The sequence below is a fragment of the Miniopterus natalensis genome, chromosome 2, assembly GCF_054644295.1.
Source record: "Miniopterus natalensis isolate mMinNat1 chromosome 2, mMinNat1.hap1, whole genome shotgun sequence".
NCBI classification, from domain to species: domain Eukaryota; kingdom Metazoa; phylum Chordata; class Mammalia; order Chiroptera; family Miniopteridae; genus Miniopterus; species Miniopterus natalensis.
Genome location: NC_142082.1, coordinates 97,571,660 through 97,590,066, shown reverse-complemented (window position 1 = coordinate 97,590,066; position 18,407 = coordinate 97,571,660). Strand labels below are relative to the sequence as shown.

General features: G+C 40.3%; 1 protein-coding gene across 3 annotated transcripts in view; it reads left to right on the top strand.

Annotated features, from left to right (window-relative positions):
• Nucleotides 1–18,407, top strand: part of FRY (FRY microtubule binding protein) — a 505,671-nt gene that overhangs the window by 364,188 nt on the left and 123,076 nt on the right. For all 3 annotated transcript variants that reach the window (XM_087814426.1, XM_016213841.2, XM_016213842.2), the window contains 6 exons: nt 3,396–3,495; nt 3,778–3,949; nt 9,518–9,774; nt 10,485–10,631; nt 11,737–11,905; nt 13,307–13,397. In XM_087814426.1, coding sequence (XP_087670552.1) covers nt 3,396–3,495; nt 3,778–3,949; nt 9,518–9,774; nt 10,485–10,631; nt 11,737–11,905; nt 13,307–13,397 — 936 coding nt within the window. The remainder of the gene's footprint in view (nt 1–3,395; nt 3,496–3,777; nt 3,950–9,517; nt 9,775–10,484; nt 10,632–11,736; nt 11,906–13,306; nt 13,398–18,407) is intronic.

Below are 18,407 nucleotides of genomic sequence, written 5' to 3'. Positions count from 1 at the left end.
TCCCAGTGTCAAAGACAGAGATGTAGGTAAGGCATTCTGCCACTTATAGAACTCAAAGAAAATGTCCTTTCTATTTTCACAATCAGAATGGTCTGTTTCCAGATATTGTAGTTTGTAAGAATTCCAAAGTTGACTGGCTACTTTGACATGTTCTGCTGTGGGCTGCTAGAAACACTGTGGATAAAAGTATATGAGTCCTTTGGAGTTAGACACATCCAGAAGAGAGTCTAGGATCCACCTTTTCTACATGACCTTGGGCAAGTGCTTAGCTTCTTTCTCTAAGCCTCATCAGCTTGTTGTGACAATTAAATTACAAATCTAGGTAAAGGCAGTAACTGGCACAAAATAAGCACATCATAACATAAATGTCATCCATCCTTCATCATCCTCTTCACCACCATTATCTGGGGGCTTTCCCTAATTCTTTATCTGACACATCAACCTCATGCATTTTTGTTCATTTAAAACTGAAAATTCTAGAAAAGTAATAATTTTGGAGTGCAAATTACTAAAGCCAATTTGGAGGGCAATAGTGCAGTATCTCCCAAAATTTTAAATGTGCCCTTTGACCCTGCATGACATTTTCTAGGCATCTGTTCTAAAGAAATACTTGCACGTTTGGTGTTTGTGACATTATGATAGTGAAAAAAATGAGAATAATAGATGTTGGATTCCCCAGGAAACAGCTTCTGAGATGAAGATTTGACTGCAGGAAATTCATTAGTAAATGCCCATGGGGTCAACATCTATGGGGAAGTGAAGGAAGTAGAACTGGGGGGAAGAATGAAAACTTCAACCAATTCCACAGGGGCTGCTGCTGAGAGGAAGGTATGACTTTGGCCTGGGTACATCTCAGGCTGAAGGCAATTCCCTGAGGGGTTCAGCCAGCAATATTAGCCTCCAACACTTCAGTACCAGGTCCTGAAAGGGGAATCTAGGTAGCACACCCCTGCATCCACTACAAGAGTGGTTATTTATAGTCTGTCCAAACTGTGGAATACTGTGCAGCTTTTAAAGCATTCTGAAGTGGCCTGGCCAGTGTGACTCAGCAGTTGAGCATCGACCTATGATCCAGGAGATTTCAGTTCAATTCCCAGTCAGGGCACATGCCTTGGTTGCAGGCTCAATCCCCAGGGGACCTGCAGGAGGCAGCCTATCAATGACTCTCTCATCATTGATGTTTCTCTCTCTCTCTTTCTCTCTCTCTCTCCCTCTCTCTCTCTCCCTCCCCCCTTCCTCTGTCTGAAATCAATAAAGACATTAAAGAAAAAAAAAATCAGTCCAAAATGGACCTTATTGTTCACTGTAAAACCTGCTAATCTCCAAACACTACATGTAGGTAGTATAATCACATTTATGTTTAAAATCCTGTGTATTGCCCTGGCAGGTTTTGCTCAGTGGTTAGACCATTGGCGCGCGGACTGAAGGGTCCTGGGTTTGATTCTGGCCAAGGGCACATACCTTGGTTGCAGGCTCAATCCCTAGCCCCGGTCAGGAGGCAACAAAACAATGTGTCTCTCTCACACCGATGTTTCTCTCTCCCTCCCTTCCACTCTCTCGAAAAGCAATGGAAAAAATATCCTCAGGTGAGGATTTAAAAAAAAAAATCCTATGTATTGAGGGTGGGGTACTTACATACACATCTTTGTATATAGACTTAGAAAAGGGCTGGGAAACACAGCAAAATGTTGACAGTGGTTGCATGTAGGGTCAGAAACAATAGCCGAGAGAGGAGATGGAGCATGTCCACATTTTATTCTATATACCTGCCTACAGCCAACACCGACTGCCAGCCATGCAAGTAGAACATCTTCAGAGTGGGTCCTTCAGTTTCATGTGTTTCTTTTAAAAGGAAATGTATTCATGTATTGCTAGTACCATAAAAATTAAATTTGAGTAATATAGAATATGAAAAGTACAAATCTTTTTTTATGTGTCTGAACAATTCTCACTGTAACCTCTCACTAAGCTTACCACGAGATGGGCCTGTATTCACAGTAGGGTTGTGCCTTTCTAGAAAGGTAAGAGTTCTAAAACTGAACATCTGAGACAGTGTCCTTATATAGTCAATAAAGGAACCCACAGGATAATACCTTCTGCTTTCTGAAAGTTGCCTCAAAATAAATATGTCTTCTAATATAGACCATTCACTAATAGTTTATCTCACCAGTTTTCCATTTGTGACCTTGTTTCCACTCTAGCTAAGAAAATTCATATAGTAAAAAAGATATCATCTTTAAATAGTATCACAGAGCAAGAAAAAAGTGAATTTGATCTCCATATTCCATTTGATTATGCCACTAATTGCCACATACTCAGTTGTCCGTGTCCCTATTTTCCCCTAGCTCTCCTACCACACATACAATCAGTTACCATCCTGCTGACTTTTTTCTCCTTAATGTTTTTCAGATCTACCCCCTTTTCTGTTTCTACTGTCCCTGCCCTAATTCAAGCCCTTATCAGTTCTTATCTGGAATATTGTCACAGTTTCCAATATTGACCCCCTGCAATCCATTCTCCACTCAGCAGCCAGAGTGAGTGTTCAGAACCTAATGTCATTTCCTCACCCACCTATACCCTGCAAATCCTGTAGGATCTTTGTCCCTTTCAGGGTGAAGTTCAGAGGCTGGTCATAATCTGAACACAGCCAGTCCCTGGCCCTATCACCTTCTATTAACCTACTTATTTCTTTCACTTGGAGATTCTTTCCTTTTTCACATGGTATCTTGCTGTTTCATTCTTATAATCTTTTAAAATGTTCTCTCTGCTCAGAAAACTCCCATACTACACTTTCATGGCCTGGCTGATGTCTCCGGGGCTTGAGGCTCAGTTTACTTGTCTTTCCCTTGGAAAAGCCTTTCCTAACACAACTCTGATTTAGGTGTCCCTCGTCAAGAGTTCACAGCCTTCCATCAAAGCTCTCATCATAACTAGACTGTATAGTTTTGTCTTTCAAAATATATTGGAAGCTGTCCTCACTGAGTATCATAAGTACTTTGCATACTGTTCCTGTTACGTTTGTTACTTAATAAATATAGATAAATTGAATGAAAAATATTAAGAAAGTGAACTACTGAGAAATTTAGACATATCTTCTAAATGCTATACTTTCTACTTGTATTCGTTTTTCATTAAAATCTATATATATATTAGATAGATTTTTTTATGTGTTCGTTTCTCCTGGTGTGACAATATTCAAACTTAAATAAAAATAGAGCTATTTCCCTTTATTTAGAAGAGAAATGAAGGAGGCAAAACAATTGTCAAATGGTTATGGGATGTCATTAGTAAGTGTGACTGAGGTCAGTGTGCCATCTAGGATTTTGAGAGGTAATTGATTTATTAAGATTACTAGCCAGGCAATCTTATAAACTATGCTTTTTTTTTTCTTATAGGAACTATCCCTTCGACATAGTGACATTGCTAAACCTTGTTTTATTTAAGGCCTCTGACACCAACAGAGAGACCTATGAAATCTCCATGCAGCTCATGCAGGCACGTACCATTTACTGACAGAAATGTCCTTGGGCACAGAAAATAGAAATGGCATTTGATCCCTGAGTTGCTGTTTCTTGATATGCATTTATTTATTTCAGTATATCACTGTAAACTAAGGAATTTATCTGATGCTTTCCACTGAATACAACTATATTAAATACTACTACATTGAATACTACTATACTCATTAGTTTACTTTGAACCTTTATTAAATAGAAATGCTCCTGACATAGCCAATGTTTTTTCTGTATTTTTTCTTACTTTCCTACCTCTTTATAGATCCTTGAAGCAAAGCTTTTTGTTTACTCAAAGAAAATAGCTGAACAAAGACCTGGCAGTGTTCTCTATGGAACCCACGGCCCATTACCACCCCTCTACAGCATGTCACTAGCCCTCTTGTCGTGTGAACTGGCCAGGATGTATCCCGAGCTCACTCTCCCACTCTTTTCAGGTACCAGGCAATAGTCATTGATGACATGTGTGATCACTTCTCTAATTAATCTTGCTTTTTAAATTGTAATGTCAATTTAGAGTCGTAATTATTTGTGCTAAATTTGTAGATCAAAATTATTGTGGGTTAAGTCTAAATTTTGGAATATCTTTAAATGTGAAAATATCTGTTTATCTAAAACAATGTAGATATAAATAAAACATGGGACAAATGCAAAGATGCTTAGATTAATCATAATGTCTCTACAAACATTATCTATGTAAAATTTTCCAAAGAAATTAAATATGGGTGGTATAACTTCTAATACATATAATTGCTGCAAATTATTTGCTGGTGGTGGCAGTGAAGGTGCTTTGTAGCTTCTATGTTGCTACATATGTGAATTGTTGAGAGTTTTATATTTGGCACGTCTTTGCAAGTAATCTTTGTATAATTTTTCTGAAAATCCGTTTTTAAAGAATTGCATTGGTCAATTAACATTTTGCCTGAGCTCACATAGTACCTTGAGGGGAGGCTGACTTTGGTCTCCATTGCCTTAGTCCAGATCCTCATGAGTCCCCTTCCTGCCCTGATTGCCATCCACCTGCCATGTAAAACCAAATATATATAGCACTTCCTAACTCAAACGCCTCTGCTTAAATGTCCTAAAAATTGCTAATAGTAACAGCTTCCATCTATTGATTAGTTAAAAGTGTGCCAGACTCTGTTCTAGGCACTTTTTATGTATTTCACTTATCATTTAATCTTAGACCCAGTGAGTAGAGGTTAGAAGTGAGGCTCTGGAGTCAGGCAGCCTAGGTTCATCACTGGCCTGCCACACACTAGCTGTTGGATCACAAGCAAGTCACAGAGCCTCTGTTTCCTGTCTGCAACAAAAACTACCTCATAGGGTGTGAAGAGTAAAATGAGCTAATAAAAATCTAACTGTTAGCCCAGTCCTGGCACGGGGTTGTCACCACCACCACTACCATTGGAATCGTTTCTATTTTACAGATGAGCAGCTGAGGCTTAGAGATGTCCAGTAATTTTATTAAAACCATATAGAGAGAAAGTGGCCAAGTCAGAATCAAATCTTTCCCCAAAGTCCGTGCTATAAAATTGGAACTCCTTTACCTGTAAGACACCTCCTCTTCCAAACTTGCTTTCTGCCTTTTACCCAAGAACCCTCTACTCCATTCTCACACAATCTTTTACCAAGGTACCAGGCCCTTTTGTAAATCTTTGCTTCTGTCTGTGCTGCTCCCTCTACTGGAAATGGCCCTTCTCCCCCTCTCCCTGACTCATAATCTTCTTTAAGACCTATTTAAAATCTACTACTTTGAAAAACCTCTCCATCTATCTGCAGCAGAGTTAGCCACATCCTTGAATTGTGCCTGAAACCGGGGGGGGGGGGGGGGGGGGGGGACTCAAGAAAAGTCTTTTTATGTTGTTGACACTATTACCGATGTCCCCCATTCTCCTCCCCTCCCCCACCTCCACCCAGCCTCCGCCCCTCCTTCTGTCCATCACCATGCTGCTGCCTGTGTCCGTGGGCTACGTAGATATGTTCTTCGGCTAATCCCTTCACACAAGAAAAACCTTTTCGATAAATTAATTCTCTTCTTGGAAAACTAAATTCTGTTTTTATTTACTTCAACCAAGAGCCGAGTGTCACCTCTCTGCAAGGCACTTGCTTGGCTCCTCAGAATACAGTGGTAAATAACAGTCTCTCCCATCAAAGATTCATCACAGTCTAGTAATAAAGCAAGGCATACAATTATATGGTTATGATACAGTGCAGAAACTGCAATAAAAAAAAGCACATTCTGCTGGAAGATGAAGGAGTGATCAATTATTGGGCCAGGAATATCAGGAAAGACTTCCAGAGAACATGATGTCTGTGCTGCAGTTCAAAAGAAGTAGAAATTTGCAAAGCAAGCAAGTAGTTGACATTACAGTGAGCAAGTGTGTAGGCGTTACAGACCAAGGAAACAGCATGTGCTTTGGCTCAGAGGTGTCAAATAGGAGGTTGCATTTGAGAGATTATGGAGTGGTCAGTTGGTTAATATAATATATACAGGTATGAGGGAAAGTCATGGACAGGCAGAGGCAGGAGTCAAATCTTGGAAGGCCTTGTATTGCTCCCTAAAGAGTTTGTAGGCCAGTGATTTCCATGTCCCGCTTGAAACCCCTCAGAGCCCTGTGAACAGGGCGGGCATCCTGGCAAGGTGCTTGGGTTTTGAAAGCCACTGATCAGTTTCAAACAAGAACGCATTTTAGAAAGACGGGCTACAGTGTAGAGGGAGCACTAGAGGACATGCAGGCTAGAGAGAGGAGACCAGTGGAGAAATAATGACAGTCATCCAAGGAGGAAGTTATGAAGGCCAGAACTAAGACAGCCAGAGCAACTGGAGAGGAGATACCGGGGTGAGGAGCTCCTGGGCAGAGTGCACAGAGGAGAGTGCCTGTGCAAATCTGGGGGCCAGTGGTGATGACCCCTTCTTGAAAGCCATTCAGGGAGAAGAGAAGGTTTATGGTAAAGCAGGGAGTATGAGTTCAGCTTGGGATACTGAGTATAGACCTCTGTATAGACGAGAACTGAGTCAAGGGGAGGCTGGCACTAGCACCTCGTGGACAAATGGAAGGGTTTAGAACCAAGGGAACAGATGAGATTGTGATTGTACATAACCCAGAATGAGATAAAGAACGTGGACACCCAACTTACAAGCCCTGGGCTCAGGAAGGGAGCAGAGGGCATGAAGACACGTTCAGAGAGAACACCTAGACCCCTGTCCGGGTGGGCTTAATGGAAACCTGGAGAAAAAGGATTTAGGAGGAGGGAGTGAGCAGTCCACAGCCTTGAATGGAGCAGAGAGTTCCCAAAATATGAGATCTAAAATTATCCTCTGGATTTCTCAATTCATTTGTAACGGTCGGTAGTTTCCATGGAGACGTAGCAGCAGGAGCCAGATCTCAGCCCTTTGGCTGAGAAAGAAAGAGGGAGCATGGGGCTATCGCGGGGTGCAGAGTCAGAGGATGAGTGAGATTTGATTTGAGCAAGTTTATTAGTTGAGAGGGAGAAGCTATTAGAGGATGAGCTGACAACTGAGGGGAGAAGAAATAAGTAGAATGGCAAGTTTAACAAAAAAAGCAGCGAATATGATGTGTTGCAAACAGGTTGTCTTCAAGAATTGACTTTTGGCTATTTTGGTTTATAAGGAATAACTTTTTAAAAATAATGTAAAAAAAATAAGGCAGTTCTACTAGATCCCTAGCCCTTGTTTTTACTGCCTGTACTATTAAAACTATTAAAAATCCTGTGGTGAGATTTTTATTGCCTATAATTTCAAATGACTTAATTCCTTCTCGGTAGCCAGACAAGTTGTTTAGGGTCCTTCCCGAAGGAGCTGGAAAATGTATATAGCAGTCTACTGACATCATCTCACATTTTATTTAATTTGTTTCTGGAGAGGTGAATGGGGGAATTGTTTGCATGTCTATGGCATTTTTTTCCTTTTTTTCCTTCAAAAACTCCTCTACAGTCCAGGCCCTGATGGAGGTGCCTGGGATACCACAGATAGACATTCCTACCCTCTCAGATCTTCTTTCTGACAAACAAGATGCAGTAAACATCATAAATGAGTGAATTATGTGATATGTTGGAGGTGATTGTGTCTACAAAAAGCCTATAGACTGCCCTGGCCGGTGTGGCTCAGTTGGTTGGAGCATCATCCCATGCACTGAAGGATTGCTGGTTCAATTACTGGTCAGGGCACATATCCAGGTTTCGAGTTTGATCCCCAGTGGGGGCAAGAATGGGAAACAACTGATGTTTCTCTCATACATCGATGTTTCTTTCTCTTTCTCTTTCTCTCACTCTCTCTCCCCCTCCACCCCACCCCTCTAAAAAAAACAAAACAAAACTAGACTTTCATACCACTGTTAAAAAATGACAGGTATTCTTAATAGTGGTCGTCCTTGCTATTAAAGGTTTATTCCTTCCAAAGCCCCAGTCCTTTCCGGCAGAGTTTAAGCCATTCTTTTGCCATAAAAGTGCCCTGAATCTTTGTAACCAGAAGTTCTTTTCCTCCACTAAGCCCCCAAAGCATTTTGTTCGTGCTTCTGTGTGTCACTGGTCACTTTCTACCTTACCTCAGAATTATCCTTGAACATAGCTTGTGTCAGAGCCTCCTCCTCAGGGCTGGAATGGAGGCTTCAGTCTGATCCCTCCACCCAGCATAAGGTCTTGCAGCTAGAAAAGGTCCAGTGTGTTGGAATGAATGACTGTTCTGATTTTATAAGGATCTGAACATGTGTCATAAAAGTCCATGACACTAGTCATCACATCCATAAAGTTTAGAAATTAAGTCAGTTTTGAAATTTTGGCCCATGTAAAACCTAACAGCTTAACACTGCCTGGTTATCGCGGCACAGCATTAAATACATACACTCTTAGTCTTCAAAGTAAAAAGCTGTCATCGTAATCTTAGGAAAAGAACCAAATCAGTTAAAGCTCCGATGCCAGGGATCCAGTGGATTTTCTTGGTGTAATTCCTGCCACCTGTGCTGTTCTATTGCTTAGCAGCCATGAGCTCTCTACATGAGGTTCCCTTCCATGCTGGGTAATAAGTGCATCAGACTAGCTTTCTCATTTCCCTTAGGAAGAAAAAGTCTCTTTTCTAGAAGGTAGAAATCAGGGGTTATGTTAGACCTTGCAGCACATACATAAAGCTGTTTTTTTATGTCTATAGAAAGCTTGTTCAGGTTATGAAATTAAAATGCCATTGCCTGTGAGCTCATGCAAAAAATGCTGTCAGAGTAAGTCATAGTGAAATTACTGGGCTGCACATTAGTTTCATTTGTCATGAAACAAAACACAGCATTGAGCATTCACATAGGTGGCAGTTTTCAAGTGGACTCCACGAACAGGAGTCTGCACCTGGAGAATGGTTCTTCCTGGAGGCTCACATCCCACTTTTTAGCAACTAATAGTGCATAGAAGATGCTCTGTATGATACTGGTGCAGTGGAAAGACAGCCAGAGTTCTGATAGTCCTAACCACTGTTTATTAAAAGCCTACAAATGACAAGCAGCATGCTGAGCATATTCTATTCATTATGATTCTATCTTTAATCCTCACAAGAGTCCAATGTGGGGGCCCCATTTGACAGATGAGGAAACTGAGGAACAGAGAAGTTAAGTAACTAATCCAGAGTCTCATGCAGCTAGTGTGTGGAAGCACTGGATCTAATCATATATCCTTCTGATCTCAAGTCCCTTGTTCTGTTCATTCTAATGTGCCTCTTCTATCAGCAGTGGATTTGAACTCAGAAGGCCTCCCCCTCACTCCACTCTCACGAAGTCATGCTCTTCCCACTATGCTCTCTCACTTCCCCCCACAGGGCACCAGATTTGAAGGGAGAGGCTAGAGGACAAGCTTCAGTTTTAAGATTTCATGGCCTTGGGGAGCTGCTATGTATGCAAGTACTTTATAAACTGAGGGCCCTGTGCTGTCTGTCAATGATGTTAGTATTTTAGTTTATTTTGATGCCATAACACATGGCTCTCTGTCACCACCCTTCTCTTTAGAGGTAAGCCAGAGGTTCCCCACAACGCACCCAAACGGGCGTCAGATCATGCTCACCTACTTGCTGCCCTGGCTGCACAACATCGAGCTGGTAGACAGCAGACTCCTCCTCCCTGGGTCGAGCCCCAGTAGCCCAGAGGATGACAGCAAGGACCAAGAAGGAGAAGTGACCACTTCTCATGGGCTGAAAGGGAATGGCTGGGGCTCCCCCGAAGCTACATCTCTGGTCCTGAATAACCTCATGTACATGACAGCCAAGGTACCGTGCCTCTGTAACACAGCTCCATTGTCCCAGAAAACTTAGGCTTGCCAAACCCTGGGCTGCAAACCGAGGGGAGGTAGCATTTATCATTAGAAACCACATGAAGCCCAGCTGGCATGGCTCAGAGGTTGAGGGTCAACCTGTGATCCAGCAGATTGCGGTTCAAGTCCCAGTGAGGGCACATGCCCTGGTTGCAGGCTCAATCCCCAGTCAGGGGTGTGCAGGAGGCAGCCGATCAATGACTCTCTCATCATTGATGTTTCTATATCTCTCCCTCTACCTTTCTCTCTCTGAAATCAATAAAGATATTTTTTTAAAAAAAAGAAAAAGAAACACGATTAGAGTGATGATGATGGCGGCACCAAAGTGTGACTATACTTAATGCCATTCAGATGTACACTTAAAAATGGTTAATATGGTAAACTTTAGGTTACATGTATTTTACTACCATTTTAAAAATTATAATAAAAATAAGAAGCCTATCACTTTTAATCACATGAATAAGCATTGTGCATTACTAATTTGTGCATTACTAATTTGTGCATTATAAATTGCTGAAATTGGCATCTTTCTGATGGCTAGCCACATGTTCCCCTGTATAGTTTTGAGATGGTCATGATCCTTAAAACAACTTTTAATCAAATATTTTGCATCCCTGCATTCTCCCCACATGTCTCCTGGCTCATTGTTTCTTTTGTTTGTTGCAGTATGGGGATGAAGTTCCTGGTCTGGAAATGGAAAATGTTTGGAATGCTCTAGCCAACAACGACAAGTGGAGTAACAACTTGAGGGTCACCCTGCAGTTCCTGATCAGCCTATGTGGGGTTAGCAGTGACACACTTCTCTTGCCCTATGTGAGTGTCCCCAGGCTCTCAGCAGGCATTATTCCTGTTGGTGGCTCCATCTGCAAGGACAAGTCAGAATGTACCCTTTGCTCCAAGTTAAATAGAGATGTCTAATATGGTCAGTCATGCTCATCCCCCATGAGTGTGTCTAGATGTTATATAAAAGGTCCCTTCTCTCCCCTGAGAAACAGGCTGCAATGTCCTAATGATGTCTCTGCCATCCCTTTACCAAGCCTTTGGACACAGAAGCCTATGACTTAAGGGGTGAATGTTTTTCTAACAGTTACTGAAGCTGCCTTCTATATACATTAGACCCATTATGTAAGAGAAACTAAGTAAAATATATTATTTCTAATAAAAATATTTTATGTTTACATTTTGATACTCTTAAAATAGAATAAAAATGCAGAATTCCCAGGTTTTTCTGTTCAAATTTAGTTGGTAGAAACAAATCTTTTAGATGCCCAGTATTTAGTGTTTGTCGTCAAAAGTGATATGATCATCAACAACAGAATGACAGCATTTTTAAACCCTAACTCACTTGGCGCCCCTATGTGGTTGTTTCTTGAAAGATCCTAGGCCCACCTGTTTTAAGCCCCATCAGCCTCATTGCAGCTTCCGCACCTCAGGTTTGACTCTGAGGGCTCCAGTAATGCAGAGCTTTACTCCAGTTATTTTTAAAATGTAAAATCATCCAAACAGCTAAAATTCATTTGTTTCTAGGGGAGAAGAGAATAGCAGGGACTGGATTTCTTTTTAAACAAAAATAGCTCTTGGGTTTTTCCCATGGTTTATATAAATAAAATCCTTTCTCAAGACTTTAGATGGCAAGTTTTCAGTTTTTAGATAGAATTCACAGGCCCCAAAATTAACTTTTGTAAACTCTGCCATCCGGAAGGGTAAGGCTTTTGACACACACATCAGACGTGTGTGGAGAAGGTGAGTTTTAATCCAGACATTAGGATTGTCCCCAGGGAGCAGGAAGATGAGCTACCAGGGTGATAGCTCCTGGGGATGAAGCTTCATGGAAGTAAGTGCGTTACTGTCTTTGCTGCCGGGCATTCCTGTGGACGAGGCTCTTTGAAACGTCACTGTGTTCTGTTTTTCTTCTCAGATTAAAAAAGTGGTGATATACTTGTGCCGTAATAATACCATGCAAACCATGGAAGAGCTGCTCTTTGAGCTGCAGCAGACGGAGCCAGTGAACCCCATCGTCCAGCACTGTGACAACCCACCATTCTACCGCTTTGCCGCCAGCAGCAAGGCCTCCGCAGCAGCTTCTGGTAGGGCCTGTCCTGGGTCTCTGTTGTTCCTTTGAGTGGAGCACTGAAAGGATATGAGTGTGTGTTGCTAATTCTTATTCTGATGTATATTTTCATTTAAGAGGTGGCTTAAATTGTGACAGCATGGATGGACCTAGAGGGCATTGTGCTGAGTGAAACAAATCAGACAAAGACAAATACCATATACTCTCACTTATATGTGAAATCTAAAAGCAAATTAATCGAACAAGCAAAACAGAGAACATACTCATGGTTGCCAGAGGGGAAGGGAGCTGGGTGGAAAAGGTGAAGAGATTAAGAAGTACAAATTGGCAGTTACAGAATAGTCACAGGGATGTAAAGTACAACACAGGGAATATAGTCAACAATATTGTAATAACTATGTACACTGTCAAGTAAATACTAGATTTATTGGGGTGATCACTTCATAAGGTATATAAATGTCTAATTACTATGTTGTACACCTGAAAATAATATAATGTTATATGTCAACAGTAATTGAAAAATAACTTTTAAAAAAAAGAGATGGCTTAAGAATAGCTGAGATACTTAAGAGCATTGTTGGATTAATGAAATGATTTTGTAAGGATGACTGACAATCGGTGGCCCAGTACTCACATGCCCAGAACTTTGTACTTTAGGCTGGTCCCAAGCAGCACACTGCAGTCACTTAGGAATCTCAGTCTGCACTTTCCTTCTTGTGTCTATGGGATTCCCTTAATGAATATTCTCTCAGGATTGACTAACATGTCCCCAACAGTATTATAACTTTCAATAAATTGGCCTTTTGGCATTATTTTATGAATAATATATATATATATATATATATATATATATATATATATATATATATATATATATATATATATATATATATAACATCCTCCTCAAATTCCTTGAAGCTAGCTTTGCTTTGGTTTACCTAATATCATGACTGCCTTCAAATCTCTCTCCTGCCCTAGTCTCTCCTGCTCTCTGTTGCCCCACACCCAGCTGCCAGAGCAGCATTCCTGCAGACAAGCATTAGCCTAGGGGTCAGATGCTCTAGAAACTTGGACTTGCTTCATTAACATTAGCTCAATAACTCCTGGACCCAGAAATGCTAAAGCAGCTAACAGCAGGGACAGCCACTGCAAACAAACTCTTTAAAAAAAGGTTTTAGGAATGTTGTAGCCTCAGTTTATAGGAGAATTCAGGAATTAGGTTTGACCATAACAGATGTCTGGGATTCTCCGGTGGAGTGGGCTTAGAGTTTGTCCAGAATGTTTGAGATTGTGCAGAAAATAGAAGGCATCCTTCAAATATGAGATTTCACAGGAAATCCTTTCTTGGAATACAGAGACTTAAGCTTGACCCCTTCCACATGCATTTTTTTCTAAGTGTACTCCTTCTAATCCACAGGAACCACCTCTAGCAGCAACACAGTGGTGGCTGGCCAGGACAGTTTCCCAGATGCTGAGGAGGGCAAGATCTTGAAAGAGTCTGATGAGAGGTTGGTGCACAAATTGGCTTAATATCCAGTTTAACTTTCAGCAGCAGTCTACACAGAGGCAGCAATAAAAGTTTGTAGGCTTCATAAATTTCACACACACACATATAAATCCTTCTTTATTCTTGGAAACACAGACTGACTTGCTAACTCTGCTCTGTATATCCCTGAAGATAAGGATTTCTTCCTTAGCAGAGCCAGAGAAGAGAAAGGTTAAGAGGGTTGTTATTCTGGCAGCTGAATCCCTCTTATCTTAGGGCCAAACAAAAACCACGAGTTGTCCTGCTAGTGGGCATAGACCATCTGGAATTAAAGAGCATTTCCAAGTGAAATTTTCAAATCTGAGCGTTGAATAATTTCTTAGAGACATAGTTGTCTTGAAGTGAATTCTATGAAACATCATCATTCTTATTTCACCTTTACTTTGTCACATCTTCATTAACCAAGAACACTGTCTTTCTCTGCTCAAATAAGTCTTAATCCCCTTCCCATAGGCTGTTTGAGGATAATGTTTCTTTTGTCCACATCTCTGCCTTTAGTTGCCTAGAATGTACTCAAAAGTAAGTAAAATCTGGATCACTATTTCCTAGTTGAATGTGAGGAACAGAGACACAAACAAAAGATCTCAACAAAATTCAAACTGAAAATTAAAAATTAGGATGATTCCATGGTGTTGAAAACTCTTTAGGCTGAGCATTTTCTAGTGAAAATGAATGGGGAGCCCTTTCACTTAAGAAATGAGTAACAAGAATGAGATACAAATCTCTGATGGAGAGAATGCAACTGATTAAATAATGAAAATAACTCAGCCCAGAATGCCCTTCAGGCCTCTGGCTGTCCTTGGATTCCATCCTGGGTGTGACACATGGCAGGAGCTATGGATGGGAGAGTGCCTGACATCAGGCTGACTGCGCTTGGAGTTGTGAAGGCTCATCCTCTAATCCAGGCATCTATCAACTGTCTCAACACATGCACTGCTAGGTTGCTGCACTGCTTTTAAGCAGAGACTCATCCATGTGAACTGTCCTTCAGACCAAAAGCCCAAACCCAGTAGATCATGAGTTGTAGGCCTTGTCCTTCATAGTTCTCTAAGAAAGCCCTTTCTTTCTCAGAAATGAATAAAGTTTTCATACTACATATGTCAGTGACAGTACAACATTAGTAATTAGCGTGTTCTTTAATCTATATTGGCTAGTACTTTCTTTGGAAAACTATTTCTTGGTAAAAAAAAAAACACATTTCTCTAAAGATGTTCCTACTTTCCGACTGGAATAGAACATTCTTTATCATTTGTTGTCTAGTCTTAACAATTAATTTTAATTTTATTTGGGGTAGAAAGGTGCTACATTTCTACATATTAACATCTTACTACCAGAGTTCCAAGTGTCCTGCCTAAATTTTTAGAGGTGGCCTTGAAAGGGAAGAACCAGTTCTTCCTATAATTTTGAGAACAGAGAGCATCTTTAACAGAGGCTTTCTTGTTTAGCTCTTGACTTTCTCCTCTGTCACTGTGTCTCTGTTGGCCACTGGAAATCCTAGTGCAGGTATTTACTCACATTTTGTTCACATTCATACATATCTAATTTTTTTAAGCTGACTATATCAGTTTATCTATCAGGATCAAAACTGATCATATTTCTATAGATGATCATACATATGTGAATATTGACTCCTAAAGGATACCACTGTTCTTTGTGCTACACTCCACCTCCATTACTTCTTTAATATAGTCTCTCTTGCCTGTGGAAGTGGACTGTGCCCTCAGCCTGAGAGACCTTCTTTCTCTTCAACCTGCTTATCATCTTCCTGCCTTGTAGACCCTGGCATGTTGGTTTTGAGTTACTTGCACACATGCTTGTTTCAACCACTAAATTTTAATTCACGGAAAACATAAACCATGTGTGTCTCATACATATTTCTGTCCTTAATGATTAGCCTACTATGCTGCACATAGTAGGCATTTTTTCAGTTTTTTATTCAGTATGGGAAGAACCGTCACAGCCCCAGAAGCAGATAAGCTGTCATAAGAATACGCTGTTGAGCTCTAGGGGGGTGCCATGGAGTTGTGCAAAGCAGCAGCCCTGATGCCATGTCCTTTACAACTGGATTAATGGTTGTTTGATATAATTCAGAAATATTTAATAATGCCATACCTACTGGCAAAAAAAATCAGTCAGCTTATAGTAAAAGAACCAGTAAAACAAGGATAAAAGACTAAGAGCCAAGCTAAGTTGTGTCAAAAGTTCTGACTAAGGAAAACTCTGAAAGTATTAACCTAACCTTGAGTTCCTCAATAGCTAAAAAAAAAGAAAAATATAGTGAATTTTATAACTTTCAGTGCATCAAAACAGACAAATGATTCATCGGAAACTATGAAAAGAAAGTAACTATAAGCTCTAAAAGAGGTATACCATGTAGTGTTTTTATTTAAACAACAAAGTGAACACATCTTTTTATTAAAATAGCAGTTCAAAGCAGTTTTTTTTAAATATGCAGAAACAAACTCTATAAATATTTTCAATACATCAACCCTTAATGAAAGCCTATTTTATGAATTTGTAATTTCATGAAGGCATTTTCCATAGGGAACTAAAAGCAGTAAGCTTCAGCTGTGTAAAGTTTCTGGCACTCTGCATTCATAGAGGGACAGAGATTAATAATCTACAGACAGTTGCCTATATTAACTTGGGCTAAATCAGCCAGATTAAATTTAGGAAAAGGTGCGTTCTCCCCCCTGCCTTCTCCTTCCCCCTCCTCAACCCTCTACTTCCAAGTGCATTACCTTTACCTTTCTTTTGCCTCTGAAACTTTCTAAATAAACTTTCTCATATAGTTAAAAAAGAAAAAACTTAGGGAAGCATTTTTATTCTTCTGGTTTTTCTCTTATCAGAGCTATTTTTATAATATATTTCTAAGTTGTATATCTTTAACATTATAAGACTATATTTGTTCTACTGAAACCTTGAAATTCTTCTAGGGCCCAGGCCCAAAACTATCTTTTCCAATCCACGGAGCAAAGAGGAAGAACAGATTTGACTCCTTGGAGTCAGTTTTTACTTTTTCTCTGCCAAGCATACACATCACTGCACCATGGTTTCCACCTTCCCCAGAACAAAAAGGGTAGCTGGAAGTGACTTGTTCCTCCCTTCATCTTGGCCTCATAAATGCAGCCTGACACTCCTTTAGATCCATCTGCAAAAGGAAAAGAGAACTACCATCTTTAATTCTCCTGGGCCTCCGGTGCAAGATTGTAAAACCAATGTAGATGATAATTCCTAAATGGCCAGGAGTGTCCTATGCAAATTTCCAGATGTGCACACCTTTCATTGCCCTGTTGCTGAATGATGCCTTGGCTCTTCGTATGCTGTTTATAACTTTACCTTTATCAGAATAAATATGATTAAAGAATTTCTTCAGAAGGCAATAAATTTTTCAATTTCCTAAGTGAAAAATTTAAAATATTTAAAGGATTATTGGCCCAATTTGTATGAAACTAAGCAGATGTCCTTCAGTTTCTGTTTTATGGATTAACAAAGTAATAGCCCAAAAGATAAGACAATGAAGAATGTTTGAAATACAGTTACTAGGGAAAAGGTGGCTGTGTCAGGAGAAAAAAACACTGCTACAAATATTTAAGAAGTGAATAAAACCAAAGTCATCATAGTCTTTATAGTTACTATAGGTCGTGCATTTACATAGTTAGCAACTCCAGTCATAGATGCAGTATTCTGAGGTTACGCACCTGGAACAAGGTAGGCATCTGAGTGGCACATCCACACTTTTTCCTGAAATGTTACTCTTTCTCCATGCACTGCTGAGGACAGCTAGAGTGAAACAGGGTGTTGATCTGCTGTAAATTAGGGCAGAACACCCAGTCAGTAACATAGGGGCACACCCCTAATTGGCTTGAATTTTCCAGATATTTATAGATTGCCTTAGTTGTTTGCTTTGGCTGCATATACATTAAGTATGTCAAACCTTCTTGTACCATTTTGTATAAAATATCTTTTGGCTCAGTGGTTGAGGGTCAACGTATGAACCAGGAGATCTGGGTTCAATTCTGGGTCAGGTCACATGCCCAAGTTTCAGTCTCAACCCCCAGTAGGGGGCATGCAGGAGGCAGCCAATCAATGACTCTCATCATTGATGTTTCTCTTTTTCTCTCTCCCTTCCTCTCTCTGAAGTCAATAAAAACATATTAAAAAATAAAAATAATAAAAATAAAATAAATATAGACATACCATTTCCCCTCAGCCACACCCTTGCTCTACCTTATAGGTCTTCAAATGATATTCAGATGCTTTTGGTTTGAAAGTCTTTGGTGCCCTGAAGAGAAAAAGCATTCTAGAAATCCAGGGTACAAATATAATAATTAATACCTTAGAGTTCGATGGTATCTCACTGTTGGAAACATTCTCACATTACTTCTTTTGATTTCTACAACCCAACAAAATAAATGGTGAAGTATTATTATTATTATTATTCCTTTTTAGCAAGTGTGGAAAGAGGGTCCCCAATGAAGTAAGGGACTAGGCCAAGGTCGCAGAGGTAGTGAGAGTTCGATCCTAAAATCCCATGTCTTGCCTTCTCACATGGCATCAAAAACATTTCTGCACTACCATCGTCCTCTGCTTGACACTGGACAGGCTGTTTAACCTCATTTGGCCTGTTTCCTTATTTATAAAGTGGACAGCGCTTATCTCAGAGATGAGTGAGAGTAAATGAGTAATATATGTGAAGTTACTATATTTCTACCCTTTTGGGGGAGATTACTTTTTAAGCCACAGAGAGACCGGACAGAAAGATCCCCTCTAGTTATTTTACAACCCAACTAGTTACTTTTACTAAAAGCCCTCTAATTGCCTGGCCAGTGTGGCTCAGTTGATTGAGCATCTTTTGCTGGTTCTATTCTCCGTCAGGGCACATGCCAGGATTTCGGGCTTCATCCCCTGTAGGAGGCGTGCAGGAGCACCCAGTCTATGGATATTTCTCTCTCTCCCTCTCCCTTCTCTC